The sequence below is a fragment of the Trachurus japonicus genome, chromosome 16, assembly GCF_045865225.1.
Source record: "Trachurus japonicus isolate A0001 chromosome 16, Traja_1.0".
Classification (NCBI taxonomy): Eukaryota; Metazoa; Chordata; class Actinopteri; order Carangiformes; family Carangidae; genus Trachurus; species Trachurus japonicus.
In genome coordinates, this window is record NC_140922.1 from 28,848,320 (window position 1) to 28,867,955 (window position 19,636).

Here is a 19,636-nt window from a genome sequence, read left to right on the forward strand (position 1 = left end):
TTTATCAACTTAAGAACACATCCAGAATTAAGGGTTTTATGTCCCAAACTGATCAGGAGAAGCTGATTCATGCTTTTATCTCCAGTAGACTAGACTACTGTAACGGTCTTCTGACTGGTCTCCCCCCAAAAAAGCATCAAACAGCTGCAGCTCATTCAGAACGCTGCAGCTCGAGTTTTAACCAGAACAAAGAGATCAGATCACATCGCCCCGGTTCTTAAAACTTTACATTGGCTCCCAGTCAGCTACAGAATAGATTTTAAAGCAGAAGTAAGCGATCCGGTCGTTTTGGCTAATGCTGCGTTCCAGGCAGGCTTTTGAAACCGTAAATTACAGCTTCAAGTCACAACTTACGACTTTGTAGCGTTCCAGGTAACCCACTCGTGTTTTTCCGACCTGTTTTACCGGTGAAAGTCACTATAACGACCACTCGTAACTTCCGACCCATGAACTCGTACCAGATCTAACTGGTACGACTTCACAGGTCGGAAAAACACGAGTTACGAGTTTCCTTGAACGCACCATAACAGTCCTCGTCCCTACGTCACCACATTCATGGAGTCCCTTGGCTGCACACACAGCCCTTCATGCCGTTCTCTCTCCTCATTGGATAAAAATTGTAGGATACGAGAAAAGTTTTCTCCTCGGCTCAGAGCAGAGCAGAGTGACTGACAGACCCGTGTTTCAGACCAAACACTCTATGTAAGTGATTGCTGTCGGAAGATAGAACTATTTAAGACTTATATTAACACAAATATATCACTTACTTCTGCTTTAAAGTTCTGCTACTGGTTTACAAATCACTGAATGGTTTAGGTCCAGAATACACGAATGACATGTTAGTAGAGTATAAACCCAGTAGAGCTCTGAGATCTACTGACTCAGGTCAGAGTTCAAACCAGACATGGTGAAGCAGCATTTAGCTGTTATGCTGCACACAAGTGGAACAAACTACCAGCAGAACTGAAATCAGCCCCAACTGTAAGCACTTTTAAATCCAGGTTAAAAACATTTCTCTTTTCATGTGCTTATAGCTGAGCTCTTTTTAAGAACTTTAAACTTGATCTATTTTCTTTTATTTTACTTTTATTTTATTCTTCTTTGCTCCTGTTTTTAACTGTGTTTTTTTTTTTTTTTTTTTTTAATGCTGTTTTATGATGTTCTTAAAAAAAAAAAAGTTTTGTCTTTATGTAAAGCACATTGAGTAGCCTTGGTATGAAATGCACTAGGCTATATAAATAAAGATGCCTTACCTTGCCTATTCTGTAGTTTATTCATATGTAATTCACAAGGTATTTATTTTATTTACTTCCAATTCTCTCTTTCTAATCTGCACCATCTGCACTGATAAACTCTTGTTGGTGTCTTTTCATGTGCTTATAGCTGAGCTCTTTTTAAGAACTTTAAACTTGATCTATTTTCTTTTCTTTTACTTTTTTTTATTCTTCTTTGCTCCTGTTTTTAACTGTGTTTTTTTTTAGTTTTTTTTAATGCTGTTTTATGATGTTCTTAAAAAAAAAAAAGTTTTGTCTTTATGTAAAGCACATTGAGTAGCCTTGGTATGAAATGCGCTAGGCTATATAAATAAAGATGCCTTACCTTGCCTATTCTGTAGTTTATTCATATGTAATTCACAAGGTATTTACCGTATTTTATTTACTTCCAATTCTCTCTTTCTAATCTGCACCATCTGCACTGATAAACTCTTGTTGGTGTCGTTGCTCCCATAGATATATAAACGTTTATACTGTATATCTATGGTTGCTCCACCCTCCGACCAGCGCGTGTCGCTGCTGAGCCCGCTGGTGACGTCGGTGACGTAGGACGCTGACGTAGAACAAGAAGAAGACGAGAGGAGACGCACGTGCGGTCACAGTTGAGAGTTGAGTGTGCGCAGCGCCGCAGACACAGGTCCGATCCCGGAGAAGAGAAGAGATCAGTACCGCTGACAGCCGCCGGTTCGACGCTTTTACGCCTGCAAAAAACATGAGGCCAGGTACAGTAGATCCGTTAATACTTCACCTTTAACGGCGTTTTAACGGTGACGGTAGTCGGTTCGTCGTCAAGGCGACGGACGAGCAGAGAAAAGTTAAAACGGTTGTTGCTCGTGGCCTAGTCCGCCATGTTGCCCCGGTGACCACACTGCGAGTAGCTGGTTGTTGGGTCTTTGGGAGGGAAAAGTGTCGCTTTCTCCGGTTCTGTCTGTGCCAGTTTGTGATTAATATACCGAGTTAACGTCTGATTAAAGTCTGGTTAACGGTTTCACTGTGCTATTATCAGTTAATTAACGATTCATCATCACCAACGACACCGACACGCTGTGCACACGTGTTGAGTCCCCTCGGTCGCGCTGCAGAACCGGGCTAGCTGGTGTCAGATTGTACGGTACCCGCCCGGTTCTTTGCAAAAAATAAACTGTTAAAATGAAAGATGACGTCTATTAACGAAGATACAGATGTTTCTTTTGTTTTTAAATGAATGAGCCTGATGTGTTCATCTCTGTGCGCCACGAGGCAGCACCACCACCAAAGTTGCATGTAGCACAATGCTAACGCTAGCACAGACTTGAGCCATGCGTGGTGGTGTTTACCCAACTAATAACTGCACTTTTAAGAGTTGATTTACCCCTTAAAATAAGACTGATTACACCTCAGAATCAGGTTAGTGTCGATGGAGACTTTTCTCACCGAGTCGGGGTGAATTTAGCCAGATTGATGTGTTTGTGCTAAATCTCACGTGTTCGCAGACCTGGAGGTTTTTAAATGAGGGCAGTAGATGTGAGGAATGAGAAAACTGCTCTCTCTGAGCATTTCTGACCTGTATAATGTTAATATTACTGTCACCAAGTATACATGTTTATATCTGTGTTGCAGCTCTGTGTATTACCCCCACCATATATTATCTACTAAGACTCAACAAACTATTCCTCAAAGGGGCCGATGTGGCTGCAGGTTTTTAGTTCAAACCAAGAAGCAGCAGACCAGACTTGACTCATTTAATCAACTGATCTGGTTGTTCAGACAGCTGATTGGTCAAACTGTGTGTTTTTGATAGGTTGGGACAAAAACCTTTAACCCACACGGTCCTTTGAGGAATTAGTTTGGACAAACCTGCTCTATGCCATCCCCTGAAAGTCTGAAAAAAATACTGTGGTGCTTCATGCAAACACTGTGCTCCAGTCTCCCATGACCCCCTTTAACATTTCTGTGTGGCACATGTAACTGGAGGTGTTTCTCCCACCACCACCACCAGCAGAAGCAGTAGAAACAGCACTGTGGAGTGTTTTTGTCCACATGTCCCTTTAGGCGTGGATGTTGTTGTCCCACCCTTTAGACAGTAGGTGGTGCTACAGTGTTTAGAAAGTGGTGAACCAAGCAAAGGAGGGCAGAGGAAACCGCTCTCACTGAGATGGATATGAATGAACAATGCCCACATTTAAAAAAAAAAAATTGGATCTACAAAGTTTTCAGGATCAAGATGTGTCCACAAACCAAAGAGAGACTCAGTTTATTGTCATAAAGGAACAAAGAAACCAGAAATATTCACATAGAAGAAGCTGAAATCAGAGAATTTTGACTTTTTTTCTTTAAAAGCTACTCAAATCGATTACACGATTATCAAAATGGTAGACGATTGATTTAATAATCGATTATTGTTCGATTAATTGTTGTAGCTCTACTGACAATATGATAGGATACTAAAAACAAGGTGGTATAAAGTCCCTAAAAGTTTTTTTAAAAGAAAAACTCACCATATAACGATCACTCAATGTTATACACAATTTATTTTTTAAATAATTTTTATACATTCAGACTCAGAACAGATCTCCAATAAGATATACAGCTGCAGCAACATCTAAAATGACACTTTAAAAAAAAAAGGTATCGCCATCGATCAGAGGCTCAAAACCACTGTAGCCACCACCAGCTATTGATTAAATATTGATAGACAGAATCTATACAGCGACATGATATTTTAGTATATCAAATGTTCCTACAGTTGTATTATTTGCTCTTCAGGAGCTTGTAGATGTCACTGAACTGAGATGCAGCTGCTCAACGTGTCCTGTTGCCTTCAGGTGCTGTAGGGATTTAATGAACTAAAAGAGAAAATGTTCAAGAAATATAAAACGGTTTAGAGCCAGTCAGATTCATTTATAGATTTACTGATTCTTCCTTTAGATCACAGCTGTGGTTTGTGTATATATTTTTCTAAAGATTTCAACTCACCCACCACCAGCTCTATTTGCGATTCATTCAGATAAGTTTAAAGTTTTATTATCATTGTTGCACGTTTGCTTCGAGCACCAAGTCTCTGCTCTTGTAAAAGCAGCAGACTGTCAGTGAAGTGACATTGGTCCAGAAATAGACCTGGTTCTGAGACGACGTCTATTCTCAGCTCAAACCCCAAGACCCAGTTTCAACCAAAGTACCAACAACTCACTTTGCACTTTGTGTGATTTTTAAATCTCCCTCCTACCTGAACACCGCACGTCGTCATCCCAACTGGGCAGCAGAATAACAGCAACTGGTTGTGTAGCAGAAATACAACCGTCTGTGTCCGGTCTTCATATCCATAACCAGACGTCTGTTTTTACACGTCACAGCCTCCTGATCTGATGAGTATGAATCTCACCAAACTGTGTTTATTTTTTTCCAGGGTTCAGTCCCCGTGGGGGCGATCGAGGAGGAAGAGGTGGACGAGGAGGCCGAGGAGGATTCGGTGGCGGAGGAGGATTCGGTGGTGGAGGTAGAGGAGGGTTTGGAGACCGAGGAGGACGAGGTGGTGGTGGCTTCAGAGGAGGAAGAGGTGAGACTAGAGGGAAACTGTGTGTCATTCATTCATTCATTTCACAATTTATTTCAAGCTTATATTTTTTTTAAAAAGTGATGTGACAAAAGACAACATGAACAGAAAACCAAATGAAACAACAGACAACATCATCCCTAATAACAAAAGCCAGAGTGTAACACTTATTTAGTTCTACCTCTACACACACATAATAGAAAAACTAAAATGTATCTGTCCCTCGCATACGGTTTAAAGAAACAATAAAGAGCACAAAACAATATAACCATGACCATCACGTTGTATTTAAATAACCTCTTCCCTTCTATATTTCATGAAAACCATTTCTTTATAAAAAAAAACTTTGGTAACCCTTTAATTTTTAGGCTGCTAATTAAGTGAAATTGCCACTCGGTTTGTAAATTTTAAGGAGTTTTGACTGTAAAAACAGTAGATTCAGTACGACCCAGCCTTAAAACGGTTTCTAAAACGCTTGTTTCAGGTGGATTCAGGTCCCCAGACGGTGGTGGATTTCGGGGCCGAGGTGGTGGAAGAGGAGCCCCGAGAGGAAGAGGAGGAGGACGAGGAGGCTTCGGAGCAGGGAGGAAGGTCATAGTGGAGCCCCATAGACATGAAGGCGTGTTCATCTGCAGAGGGAAGGAGGACGCCCTGGTGACCAAGAACATGGTGGTGGGAGAGTCTGTGTACGGAGAGAAGAGGATGAATGTGGAGGTGAGATGTTCGTTCATTCATTCATACCTGCTGCTAACCATCACTGGATTGAAAACTCCCAGTTGAATTATGGGTAAATTATAGGGCTAGGTATAAAAAAAAAAAGATAGATTTTCCGATTCATATCAATCTTCATTTGAAAGATTTGATATCGACTCATAAAATCCTAAGATCGATCTTTTGAGCTTGTTAAATAAATGTGCATTGATGCAACTGCTTTTCGGTCTATTTAATACAAACATGAATATTTCTAATAACACACCAGGTTAGAGAGTTTCATCTTTGTACAATTTACAACGTTAGTTTTGTGAAAATCTCTTTCATAATCAAGCAAATTAGTATTAAAACTGAAATATCACCAACTGAATCAACATTGAATCGAATCGGGACCTTGTGAATCACTGTTCTCTTCTCCTTTTTTATTTTAATTTCTTAGGAAGGAGAGACTAAAATTGAGTACAGAGCCTGGAATCCGTTCCGCTCCAAACTGGCAGCCGCCATCCTGGGAGGAGTCGACCAGATCCACATCAAGCCCGGGGCGAAGGTCATGTACCTGGGCGCCGCCTCTGGAACCACAGTGTCCCACGTGTCTGACATCGTTGGACCGGTGAGTAACACACAACACAGACACACACACACACACACAGACACACAACGACCTAATTAGACGAGTTCAGTCCAACGCTCTGACCTCAGAAGTCTCCACGTGGTCGATTCCCTCCAGATGTTTCCCCAGAGAACTCAACACATCTTGACATGTATTATTATTATTTCTTCTTCTCCAGGACGGCCTGGTCTACGCCGTCGAGTTCTCCCACCGATCGGGCCGCGACCTTCTCAACGTGGCAAAGAAACGCACCAACATCATTCCCATCATCGAGGACGCCCGGCACCCGCACAAGTACCGCATGCTGGTTGGTAAGTAGAGCTGAGCCGAGCAGCTGGACCTCGTCCGTCGTGTCCTGGTGTCTCTGTGTGTGTTTAAACCCTCTGGTCTCTGTTGTTGTGTAGGTATGGTGGACGTGATCTTTGCCGACGTGGCTCAGCCCGACCAGACGAGAATCGTCGCTCTGAACGCTCACAACTTCCTGAAGAACGGCGGACACTTCGTCATCTCCATCAAGGTATGAAACTTGTCGTAGGGACCTATAAAATCTGTTTTTTTGTTTCCCCAAATTCCGTTTTTTTCTTTTCTTTTCCCCCCCGTTTTTACTTGTAACTCTTATTTTTACGTTACATTGTGTTGTATGTTTGTTGTTGGATTTGGGCATTAAGTAAAACAACATGAGCACATCACCCATAAAAAATATAAAGATGCTGCTTAAAAACAGAGAAAAAATTAATTTCTTGTTAAAGGGTTTGACCTCATCTTTGCCATCAATGTGAAATCAGGTCTTATAGTCGACACATAGCTGAGTCATTTCGACCAGTTCTCTTCAAAAATGTTTCATTTCTTAGTTTGAATGTAATTCTGTCCAAAAAAGAGCGTGTTTTTAATGTTATGAATAAAATGTACACAAATTAAATAGAAATTACTTTAAATTTATTGAGGTAACAAACACTAAACTTTTCCTCCATAGCTTAAGAACAAATACTGCATGATGCAACATAACACTGCACTATAAGTACATCAAGTACCAACAAAATATGAATGCTTATGAGCTTTACTCAACTGTTATGAGTTTAAAAGATAATTGTGCTTCCCTCTGTGCAATTTTCCGCAGACATGCGTTGCTGCTGATGTTTAATGTCCAGTCTTATGTGTTTTTTTTCCCGTCTCCAGGCCAACTGTATAGACTCGACAGCGGCTCCTGAGGCCGTGTTCGCCGCCGAGGTGAAGAAGATGAGCTCCGAGAACATGAAGCCACAGGAGCAGCTCACACTGGAGCCGTACGAGAGAGACCACGCCGTGGTGGTCGGCATTTACAGGTACACCAGACTTCACAAGCCCCTTTTTACCATGACTCACCTTTTTATTAATCTACGGATGAATATACAGCCGCCCCCTCTTCATTGAGAAGTTCTGATTGGTCGGTTACAGTAAATTAAAGAATCGCACAATGCAGGAAGTCAAACTCGGGATATTATTAATATTTACAGACAATAGATTTAAAGTGAAGAACATTCGACTCTGTTGAACTGAAGACTGTTTGTGTGTGAATCCACTGGTTCACATCCAGTGCAACATCGTTATTAATTGGTTTATTAAACAGGGACAATGCAATGCTATTCAACAGTATATTTAAAAAAAACTGCAAGTGAGCCAGAGTTGGCCAGTAAGACTAATTTTCATCCGTTGTCCCTGGACGGCAACCTAAAAACCAAAAAAGGGCCACAATTACTTACATATGAATTTACCTAATAAAAGCTCATAATAGCAAATAATACATGTATGTATGAAAATGTGGCATAATTGCATAACGACAGCATGCAGACAAGACAATTACATCATCCTCTCATCTCTTACTTTATGATTTAAATATTAGAGACTGAACATTAAAAAAATCATCAATGAAAACCAACGGGGTTTTAAATGCGAGGAAGGAAAAGTGGACGATTGGTTAAAAAGTTAAACAAGTAAACGGATCAGATTAGGTTTTCCACCCTCGTAGCTCATTTTCTATCATCACTTTTTTCAAAAATATTTTGTCCCTGTCAAATTTGAAATTGAGTAAAACCTGCTCTTAAAATAATAATCACCCCAAACAGGAAGAGCTAAACTCCTCTGGATCATTTTATTCTGATCCTGAAGTGGTTTTATAATTGTTCTATTGTTAGAAATTAATATTTATTCATCTCGGTATCAGAGCCAACACCAGCTGCATTATTGAATCGTCTATAAATGTCATAAACTCGTTCTCGTCTTGGTAAATCTTAATGTCCGGTCGTGTTTTGGTCTCTTCGTCCACACTCGGCTGCTCGTCAGTGCTGTCTCTCTCAAACATAAAGAGGGATGCGTTACAGGAAGTTGTCGTTCCTCGGGGCCTGTATATGCCTGAATATGGCGGCACACACCCACCCACCACCACCGTCACAGCACCTGCATCAGCCGGGGCCGGGGTCTGAGAACGGCTCCATCTGCTGGACTGTTCCTGAAGTCAGAGTCTCACCACATGACACATAAAGCTGAAATAAAATGGATGGAACCTGATTATTGGTAGAAGAAGTAAAAGTGGTTAGAGGAGAGACGACCTGGGCTGTCGGTGTTACCTGTTTATGATGTTTACTGCCTCTTTTAACATAGGGAAGTAGTGGTTGATAATGACTGACAACACATTTTACTCCTATTAACAACAAATAGATGTTCAAAATTGAAATATATCATAAACTACCTACTGTATGTAGAATATACATGTTTTGTTTTGTCTAAATTGCTAAAAGGAGCTGATGGAAACTGTTCATTTAAGAATGGGAGGCAAAATAAGATGAAGCTTCAGCCTACACCTCTTCAGTCAGTGTACATTAGTTTTGTATTTTTTTAAAGGGGGAAAAAAAGAAATTAATTTTGTTGGTTGTTTATTTATGTTTAAAACATGTGTATATTACAGGGTTTACACAGTTGAAATATCCAAATTTCATACTTTTTCCAGACTTCTCTGTAGAAAAATTCAAAATAATTTGTGATATTTAAGTAAATAGATGTGCATAATATAAAAAATCATGCAATTAATCATTTGTTTTCATTATTCTGAATGTGTATGCCATTGTGTCACCAAAATAATTTCCAGGAGATTGTAGCTTGGTACAAAAGCACATGAAAAATAATTAACCCCAATAACTTCAGATAAGACAAACCCAGATAAGTATTTTCCATACAATAGTTTACATTTTCCATACATTTCCAGACCTGGAAATGCATCAAATCAAACTCCACACTTTCCATCCTTGCGTAGGAACCCTGATATAATGTTAATTGACGTGTGTACTTGATTTTACAAGACCGAAAATAAAAAATAAACTCACAAAAATAAATATAAGTATTATATTAATGTTGTAGCTCCCCTAAAACCAAACAGTTAATCCAGATTATTATAAAACTTGAATGGTTATGTGTTCAGTTTTAAAACTCACCTTTTTATTTTTCTCCTCTGGATCAGTGTTTGAGTTGAAGTGTCTCCTTCGGGACTCGGTGTGAGACGGTTGATTTACGCACATTAATATAGAGCGCTAAGTAAACAGACGGCTCCAGGTGACGGTGGCGTTGGGACCGAGAGGTTGCAGCCGTTTCTGCTCCCTACTTAAGTTCCTTCAGAGCTGAGTTATGGTGACAGGTTGGCACATAAACGTCCAGACCGCCGCGAACCCGCTGCGCTCAGCTCTACGTATATAGTCCCTGCTCGTTTTCACGTCCCGTGTTAACGCTCTCTCCTCTCTTCTCTCTCCACAGACCTCCACCTAAACAGAAGAAGTGATCAGTGGCTTCTCCTCTACCAACCGTCTGTTGTCCGTTTCCCTCCTCCACCACCTGCCTGTTTGTAGACTTCTTCTACGGTGAAAGCATGACGAGCGCTCGGGGCAGAGACGTGCTGGGTTTCCTCTTTTTTTTTTTCTGTTTTTGACTCATTTGACAGAAAGGCCGGGACACACGACACGACTCTGGGCCGTTTGAGTTGTTGAGTTTCTTGTCTGAGCAAGTTTTTATATATATTAAAAAAAAGAATAATGTACAGGTTCACCGCGGGTGAACCGGCCTCAGTTCAGCTCTGTTCCTGTGTGTCGTGTGTTTCAGCCTTTGAGAGGAGTCGTGCTTTTTCTTTTCTTTTATTTTTCTAAGCGTCCAGCCGCTGCCCTGTGAGCTCGTCCCTTTCTACTGAGGAATAACTCAACAGTTTACCTGAAAACAAAAGACTTCTGTGTAGTTACACACACACATATGAACGACTGCACGACTCCAGTGAGGATTTGTGTGTGTAGTTTTTACTTCATCACCTATTTTGCTTCTATGTTCTGCTTCTTTTGTCTTTTTATTGTACTTTATTTTTTCCCCCATGCTCCTCCACACATCATATACCCAGATGGGTAGTAGTATTTTTTTAGTGTATGAGTTATGTCTGAACTTGTGTACATAAAATATACTTTATCTTGATGCTTATGTTGTGTGTCCTCCTGGTGTGAAGAGCTTCAGGTTGTCACAATATCCACTTTGTAGAAGAACCATTAACCCCCCGATCTGTTTAGTGGCGAGGAGGTAAACCGACCCCCTCCGTGTGTGTGTGTGCGTGCGAATGTGTGTGCATGTGTGTACAGACAAATATAGAAAGTGACTTTTTCACTCTGACATGTAATCTGATATCAGTTAACGTTTGTGTGTGTGTGTGAGCAAGTTGAGTATGAAGCAGAACAGTTGTAAATATTTTACAACAAATTATGCTTGAAACCTTTTCTTTTTATTATTTTTGACATGATCAGTAACTTTGTTTTAATAAAAAAAAAATGTTTTGATTAAATCAGCTTGTAATATCTGCAAATATAACAGGTGAAAACACACATGCACACACCTGAGGCTGACACAGGTGATGGGGGGGTGTCTCTATTACTAAACCTTTATCATGAACATGTAAGTTGGTATAAAAGAGACTGACAGAAGAGAAGACAAACAAAAAACAAATGGTAATAGAAAACATATAAAATGAATTATATTCTTAACATGCTTGAAAGGGAGTAGGAAGATGAGAAAAACTCTGATGTGGTCCTACACCTTGTCCTTTATATCATATTGTCCTCTTGTAATCATTGTTAATGTAACATAAAGATATCAAACAAAGAAACGTATACAAACAGAAAATTTAGGGGCATAAATCGACTTGCAAAACAAATATTCACATTTCCTTTCCATTCATGATCCTCACACACCGTGGCCTGACGCCAGATCCCAGATTCTTTTGAGTGTTAAAAGAAGAAACAGCCAATTTGCTGGTTGCACATGTGCAAAGTAGAACATTTACTTGCACCGTCTCAAATTCGAGGTGAAAAAAAAAATGCGGTCTGGATCCCTGGTGTATAAAAATATATAAATATTATAGACCAGTCAACCCAGTGTCAGTCAGATCTCACATTTCCACCAAACAAACCGTCTCTTTTTTTTCTTTTTTCTCTTACACTAAGTCGCTTGGGTGGTCGTTTTGAATGAACGAAGGCTTTATTTCAAACATGTGAGTAATATATAACACATTTAAAGCACTTCAGTCAATACAACTTGGCATGTTTGAAAATGAGTAGGAAGAAGCATTAACTTATTTAGTCCAAAGCCTTCTCCATCTCCACTTAGTAGCTACTTGTTTAGCCGACTTCCTCCACTGTCAGCTGTTTGACACAATTTCACTGCACATACAGAAATACAAAAAGTTGTGTGAGCAATATTGATGTTTTAGATTCAGCTCTCCCCTCAGATTATATCCCCGCCCTCTCTCTCTCTGAAAACAAAAAACACATGTTTGGATATTTACGGGGAGTGGGGGAGAGTGGGGCAAGATGGGCCACTTTTTATATTCAGGATCACTACATCAAGACAATTATAGTTTTGTTGCTAACTAATGTATCTGCATATATTACAGGAATCATGTTGTGCAACAGAATGAGTGTAAACACAACTGTTATGATGATACAACGTGTCCAAAGTAAGTGGTCTCGTGAGCACCCGTCTTCTTTCCTTCCATCCATCAATACTCCACCTGTCCAGGTTACAGGTGAATACAAATTGCTGGGACCTGCTGCTGAGACACCAACTCATGAGATTTGGGAAGTTTTGTGATTACATTGTCTAAACACAATTCTCATGAAACTCATGATCAACTAAATGCAAGAGTGAAAAATGTTTTTTTGTTTTTGGACGTCAAACCACTTGACCAATGTGGTTCTTACCTTCACAGACTCCATGAAATGATGCCTTCATCCTAAATATTTGGTCACAAGCTGAATTTTTCTTATGGTTTCCTAGCAACAAGGGGTGGCTCAACCTGCCCCTATGCTCGCTCAATTTACCCCAGTCTCCCCCCAAGGTTGTTTGTTGCCCTGTTCATGATTTGTGCCATTTGAAGATGTACCAGATCCAGAGCCGACCCAAGGCATTATAAGTGAACTAAGCACCTGCTTCAGGCCCTGTTACCACCGGGGCCCCAAAGAGCGATTCACTTTTTAAAATCTATAGTGCATATAACTTCTTTCAATCCCTAGAGAAATCCTGCGTAATTACAAAAACCTTTAATTGTTGTTGTTGCATGCAAACCAAAAACCAAAACCCAAAAAAGCTGACATGCTTACAGAAAATGCATTTGTTCGTTTTAGTAGGCCTAGATGACATTCAGTAGCCTATCCCCAGTGAGTACTTTATCATTTTGAATATTAAGTGTATCATAAATCAACCCCAGGTTGCACTTTTAGCTGAATTTGGTACCATTTCAGATGATTAAAAACCATAGATAGGTCAAAACATGCCAGGCTAGGATGATGATTACAGATTAGAAAAATGAACTAGAAAAAGCATTTCCAAGAATGGAAATGCATGTGAATGCTGAACGCTATTGCTGCTGAATGAGCTGAAGAAATTAGTTGAATTAGTTGAAGTTTCTGAAGAAATGTTGAAAAGGCTGATGCTGTAGCTTAAAAGTATTGTCTGAGTGATTGTAGTGTATGATCAATAATCAGTATTATTAGTAATAGAGGGCCCCAATATGAAATTTTGATTAGGGCCCCATGGAGACTTGAGTTTCAATATTTCTCACCACATGTAAAAAACAAACAAACAATCAAAAACACTAGTATTCATTTGAGGAGGAGGACTAACTACCTAACTTTAACTTTCGGGAAGTTAACTCGTGTGACTGACTGACTGACTGTCCGCGGTGGATTTGTTTTGGCAGCCATTTTGTGGGAAAATTCTCGGGAGCGCGCAGCGGGGCCGTTGCCGTTCTTCGTTCTTTTGCCTGGTGGTGTCGCGGGAGTGCGCGCTCACTGCAGCCCCCCCTCTCTCTCCCTCCCTCTCTCCCTCTCTCCCTCTCGCTCTCTCTCCTTTGACCGATATTAACATCACCACCACGGACGGAGGGGCTGGCCGGCATAGAGCGAGCTAGCTAGCTAGCTGTAGCGGTGTATGTGTGTGTATATATGTATGTGTGTGTGTGTGTGCGCTAAAGAAGAAGGAGGAAAAAATACGTGTAGTTTCTTTGCCGCTTTGTAATTTGTCCATCGGCACCCTCCGCTCCACCATCGACGGCTGGCCGGCCGACCGTTGCCCGCCCAGCAGCCTGCAGAGAGCGGACTAACTGACAGCGTTCTGCTCGGTCTTCCTCCAAGATTCCAATGGAGTTTTATCATTGGACGGGGGTTAGCATGCTAAGCTAAGCTAAGCTAAGGAGCTACGAAGCTAAGCTAAGAAGCTAAGCTAATGTTAGCTTCTCGCCTTTTTATATTAATTTAAAAAAAAAAAAAAAAAGCTGACGCTGACGGGGGGGAGGGAGTGGGGGGGTGGGGGTCCTCGCAAAAGTCATTTGTGGGTGCAAGCTAAGCTGAACCACAGTTTTGGAACAAGTGAATTAAGTTTTTAACTGAAGAGAAAAAAGAGAGAGACTTGAGTTCTGTGGTGGTGGTGGTGGTGGTAGCGGTGGCTGAGGCTGCCCACCTCCCCCCGTAGGCTGCGCCGGCGATCGGTCCCCACCGCCCGGCCTGCCGCTCTCCTGTCCTGAGCTCCGGAGAATAACGCAATTTTTTTTTCTTTTTTCTTTTTCTTTTTTTTTAATTTTTAATTTTTTTACAACAACTTCTACTGGAAACTAACTAATCTCACCGGGATTTTTTTTTTTTTTTTTGCTTTTTTGTTTGTATTTTTTTTTTTTTTTTAAATCGGCTGCACACAATCAATTCTGCACCATCATATTTTGGGGGGATTTTTCTTTCTGCTGCTGTGGAAGAAATCAGAAGAATAATAAGAAGAAGGAAGAAGAAGAAGAAGGACGACTGACTGACTGACTGACCCGGGGGAGGGGGCTCGGCTCGGCTCGGTTCGTGCGGACAGAGGGAGAGAGGGGTTCCGATTGAACATGGCTGCTGCTGCTGCTGCTGCTACGCGGAACTTGGTTCGACACACCACCGCCTGAGGTAAGACAGACAGACAGACATAAGACATAACCGGGGCCGGCGTTGTCTTTTCTTTTATTTATTTATTTATTTTTTTCTTTAGGGGGGTGGGGAGGGAGGGAGGGGGGGTTGATTCATGTATGAATTTTCATCTGGTTGGTTCTTGTCTCTATAATGTGTGTGTGTCTGTGTGTGTGTGTGTGTGTGTGTGTGCTAGGGGTTTGACAGTCAATGAGTGGTAACAGTGCAGCTGGGTAGGTAACGTTAGGTAGGTAGGTAGGTAGGTAGGTAGCATAATGTTAACCCCCCTTCCTCCTCTTCTCCTTCTCCTTCTCTTCCTTCTTCTCCTTCTCCTTCTTCTTCCCGACGTTATTCGCCCCCTGTCACCTGGCCTCGTGTCCCCATTCCTGTGCCGGTGCCGCGCGCCGCGGACGTCGGCGGCGGCTACTAATAATGGGGCACGAGGCAGGCTTCGATTATTAAACAGGTGGGTTAACGTTAACATTAACGTTAACGTCGGTGTGTGTGAGTGTGTGTGAATGAGTGTGTGTTGTTGGACACAATGGATCATGATGATGCCGAACAATTAAGGCGTCTACAGTAGCTGAGGCGTGCTGCTGCTGCTGCTGCTGCTGCTGCTGCTTTATGGTGGTGATGGACTTACACGTTACCCCCCCTCCCCTCTTTTTTTTTTTTTTTTTTTTTTTTTTTTAGTAGCATGCAACGTCCTGCCCTTCTAGTTTTTTTTTTTTTTACCTTGTGACCGAGTAGGTTTCTTCTAACTAACAGCTACTAACCATCTGGCCGGGGTTGACTGCTAAACTACAGGGCTGGGTTGGTCTTAAATAGGCTAATGATTGATGCGACCAGTGTGCGTGTATCCAGGCAAGTTTCAGCAGCAGCAGCAGCAGCGGCGGTGGTGGTGGTGGTGGTGGCATCGCGACCTGCCTTAAGTTAACGCACGACACCGATAAGACAGGGGAGAGGAGAGGAGAGGGGAGAGGAAAGGGGGGAGAGAGGGAGATTGGCTGGACGTGCGGCTGCATTGATGGAGAACCGGGGGGGTTGATGATGATACCCTCCAGTATAGGCGGTTGCAATGCAATGCATGCATGCACGCTGCCGGTTCTGGCGTGTGCATGTGTGTGTGTGTGTATATGTGTGTGTGTACATATATATATATGTGTGTGTGTGTGTGTGTGTGTATGGCGATGACTTTGGGTGTCACAGCAGCAGCAGCAGCAGCAGCAGCCAGCCCAGCAACCCCCGACTGTCCTCTGTAGATCTGCAGCGTTTCATCTGCTGTGGCAGCTGCTTGCTAACGCTAGCCACTTAGCTTAGCTACCGCAGCAGCCCCAGCCCCAGCCCCAGCCCCTACCCTGCCCTGGAGTAGATGGGTGGGGGGGGGTGGAGGTAGGGTGTGTGTGCATGCATATACACACACACACAGACACACACCACGGGCTTGGTTGGATGGATGGCAGCTCTGCTCTGCTCCTGGGGCAGAGAAACAGGAGGGCTGTGGGGTAGGTAGGTACTAGGTAGTGGTGGTGGTGGGTGGAGGAGGGGAGAGGGGGGGGGGGGGCAGAGCTGATGCACAGCTGGAGGAATCATGACTTGACATCTCCTCCCTGTGTGTGTGTGTGTGTGTGTGTGTGTGTGTGGTCCTCTTTCTGTCATTGCTCAACTGAAGATGCTATAGTCTGAAATTGTTGCACATTTTACATACAGAGGTTTGTCGTATAGATGCTGCCTGCCTGGGCCCCCCTCCCTCCCGTCGCTACACACACACACACACACACGCACACACACACACACACACCTCGCTGAAGTTGTGTTGCTGTTTTCCTTGTGCTCAACGCAACCAGAGTCTCAAAATGGACCTTTCTCCCCAGCCATTTCTGCTTTACTTCATTTTCTTCATTCATTTTTTTTGCATCCTCCCTCTCTCTGTCTCTCTACCACTAGTAGTAGTGATCTCTCTTTCTCTCTCTCTCTCTTTCTCTCTGTGCTCCATCAAAACCGGCCTCATGCAGGCCAGGATGGATGGAGACACTCAGCAAAGTGTGAGTGAGTGAGGCAGATGATGATGATGATGACACAGTTCCTCAGCCTGAAGCTCCTGGTACAGAGAGGGTGAGGTGAGGAGCTGCTGGTGCTGGTGGTGGTGGACGACGATGTGTAAACCCAGTTGAGTTAAACGTGTCACAGGCCAGGTGTCGTTTGAGTCGCATCCCAGTGAATAAAACCATCCAGGTTTGCGTTGATGATGAGCCGCGTCCATCCATCCTGAACCTGCTGCTTGGTTTCAGAGACTTGCTTTTCTGGAGGATGTAGGCCTGAACCACCACTACTACTACTACTACTACCAGCACCAGCACCAGCAGCAGCAGCAGCTTGTATGAAATCACATTTACAATCTGCATCCGCGATCACTGCATAGAAAAATAAACAAATACTCCACAATATTATTAGTTAATGCAACATCCCTGGGTTTAACTTCATTTCAACGTAAAATGAATTAACATCCAACCATGCCATATTGTAAAAATAACACCACACCAACGTCATGCATGAAGAGGATAGAGCCTCGCATCACCATGCTCTTCATACAGAGAGGAGAACAGCTCGGTGTCCGTTCACTCTGAATTTTGTCTGGATTCTGGATCCAGAATCCACCAAATTCACCAAAGTAAAACTTATAAAATAGACAATAACTTGTAATACAGTTAAATACAATAAAAGAAAAAGGGTTAACTTAACAGCTCGAGGATTTTCTTGTAAATTAAAAAGTTTCACAGCATTTTTTTTTCTAGCTTGGTGGTTTTATTTTGACAGAAAGGTCCTGGTTCTGGTTGCTCACCAAAACAGCCACTAAACGGCCTCAGACTACAGAAGATATGCAGCAGAAATCCTCCACTGAAACACCAAGACCTTGTAGCTGGAGCCCAGACCGAGGAGTGGCCCTCCTCTTCCCACTGTTTCCTTTCCTCTGCATGACACCGCTTCATCCCGCCGCACACATGTAATGTAAAGTAAAACATTTTTTGGCTTCCTCTGATGGTTTGAGTGGGTTTTTTTTTTTTGTGTGCTCTGTGTGTCTCTTGGCCACAAACAGCCAATGGACTTGTTCCCTGACTGACAGCACAGCTGTGACAACAAGCTCAGGCCCAGTGTGTGTGTGTGTGTGTGTGAATGTGTGTGACAGCTTTGACACACAAATTCAACTCTTTGTAGTCTCTGATAGACAGACTGCTAAACTTACCAGGAACTCTGATAATAACGCTTGTTTTCATCATCATCATCATCATCATCATCATCATCATCATCATCCGACTCCTCCATCCTGGAACGACGGCTTTCTTCGTCACTCGGGGCTCAAACTTCTCCAGCTCTGCTTCAGCTCCCGCCGCGTAGTGGCAGCATCTGTATCTGTGTCCTTTGACTCTGCATGCGCTCAGACCCCCCCACACCCCTCCTCCCTCCCTCCCTCCCATGTTGTATAGTGAAACTAAGTGGCAGTATTTTATTTAGTGACCAAATAACTTAAGTATCTAACCAAGAGGGCGAACAAACCTATGCACCACCATGTTCATGTTCAGACATTTTTTTCCTCATTATTGTAAAGCAACAGAACATCAGCAGCGTGTTCTGTTCTCGGCATCAAACACTTCCTGTAGGTGTCAAAAGTGGGTGAGAGAGGTTCTGCGTTTATAAACATTTTACTCATCATAGTTTTGTTACTACTACTGCAACTACTAATACAAACTATAGCACAGATTTCTTTTTTCTGAATGAATTGAGTAGAGAAAAGAAAATGTGACTTGGATTTAGACTGGAATCATCACTTAATGTGAATAATAACAGCACAACATGTATCGCACACAACACAGTCTTGACCAAATGTCCATAAAGGAGGATGTTCAATTGCCCAGTTTTAGTAAATTGCACAATTTCTCCATCAGACCTCCCACACAGTCATTTAAGATATTGATTAATCTGTTGATTATGTTCTTGACTATCGGTTTGTTGTATCCATCCATCAATATCCATCACTATTTTATAATAAAGATAATACAGGCCGTACTCATATTGCTAGTTCTGATATGACAGATAACTATTGAGTCACCTGAAAGTGTGAGAGGTAACATCAAGGTCTCAGCAGGTGTCGCCTAACTCTCCCACTTCCTGCTACCACAGACTGTCAAAATAAGGGCACTTTGAATGGAGATGATGATGACACCACTAATTTAAAGACGGATACATTATCCAGGTGCCAAACTTGTGACTGTCCGACTTCTAGGGAGGATAGGGTTGTTTCTTTTTTATCTGACCGGTGACGTCTCCGCTTGAAATCTTTGACATCAGCTGTAACTAACAAATGAAAATGAACTCTGTAGCTGCTGAAATGAAAAGTTTGTGTTGTTGCTGATGTGCAGCTGTTAGAGACAGAGCGAACAGAGCAGGGGGTCTGGGTGTAGCTCCTCTTTAAGACTGAACTGATGTAGCTACTGTAGCAGTTTGCTCCTTTTTGCTAAGGGATATCTGTTAATGTATTTGTAGTATAATGCAAACATGTATGGGTAACTCCTACACACTAGATTATAAGTACAAGTCATATAAAATATGTCAATATATGGTAAATCTGACAGTGTAGAGAGATAGTATGTTGTATTAGGCTCCTGTGAAGAGTTGAAAATGGACATAGGACTGATTTCAAAATATCAGATTTATAAGACTTTAACCTGAGTTGTGTGTATCTGTGAGTTTTTTTTGTTTGGTGGATTAGCTAAGCAGTTAACTTCACTGTCACATCACTGAAATTACACAGTAAAGGACACACAACCTGTTAGATCACACATTTTTATTTAAGTTTATGTCCCATGTGTTTCCTTTTCATTCATTCATTCGGTGACTTTACCTTTTTCTCTGAAGACTCTGTTCCTGCAGGTTGATTGTTGGTTGTTTTCCTCGACATGTCTGAGTGTGTGTGTGTCACATGTCGGTGTGGTTGCAACAGAGCAATGTGCATCATCACACAAAA

The 19,636-nt window shown here is 42.1% G+C and overlaps 3 protein-coding genes across 3 annotated transcripts in view; all 3 read left to right on the forward strand.

Moving 5' to 3' along the window:
- Positions 1-19,636, forward strand: part of slc6a20 (solute carrier family 6 member 20) — a 132,300-nt gene that overhangs the window by 61,559 nt on the left and 51,105 nt on the right. The window lies entirely within an intron of this gene.
- fbl (fibrillarin rRNA 2'-O-methyltransferase) lies at positions 1,972-10,967 on the forward strand. The gene is made up of 8 exons (XM_085802992.1): positions 1,972-1,996; positions 4,660-4,809; positions 5,291-5,520; positions 5,957-6,127; positions 6,306-6,438; positions 6,532-6,644; positions 7,304-7,449; positions 9,908-10,967. The coding sequence occupies exons 1-8, from the start codon at positions 1,987-1,989 to the stop codon at positions 9,930-9,932; spliced, it is 978 nt and encodes a 325-aa protein (XP_085659118.1). The 5' UTR covers positions 1,972-1,986; the 3' UTR covers positions 9,933-10,967.
- Positions 14,425-19,636, forward strand: part of dyrk1b (dual-specificity tyrosine-(Y)-phosphorylation regulated kinase 1B) — a 56,317-nt gene continuing 51,105 nt past the window's right edge. Inside the window, exon 1 of the mRNA XM_085802996.1 lies at positions 14,425-14,613. The gene's annotated coding sequence lies outside the window, so the exon portion shown is untranslated. The remainder of the gene's footprint in view (positions 14,614-19,636) is intronic.

What these genes read in the sequence shown, in the direction of transcription:
- fbl (XM_085802992.1), top strand. An exon ending in TGTCTGACATCGTTGGACCG is followed by an intron (nt 6,128 to 6,305) that starts GTGAGTAACACA and finishes CTTCTTCTCCAG; the next exon opens with GACGGCCTGGTCTACGCCGT. An exon ending in CAAGTACCGCATGCTGGTTG is followed by an intron (nt 6,439 to 6,531) that starts GTAAGTAGAGCT and finishes GTTGTTGTGTAG; the next exon opens with GTATGGTGGACGTGATCTTT.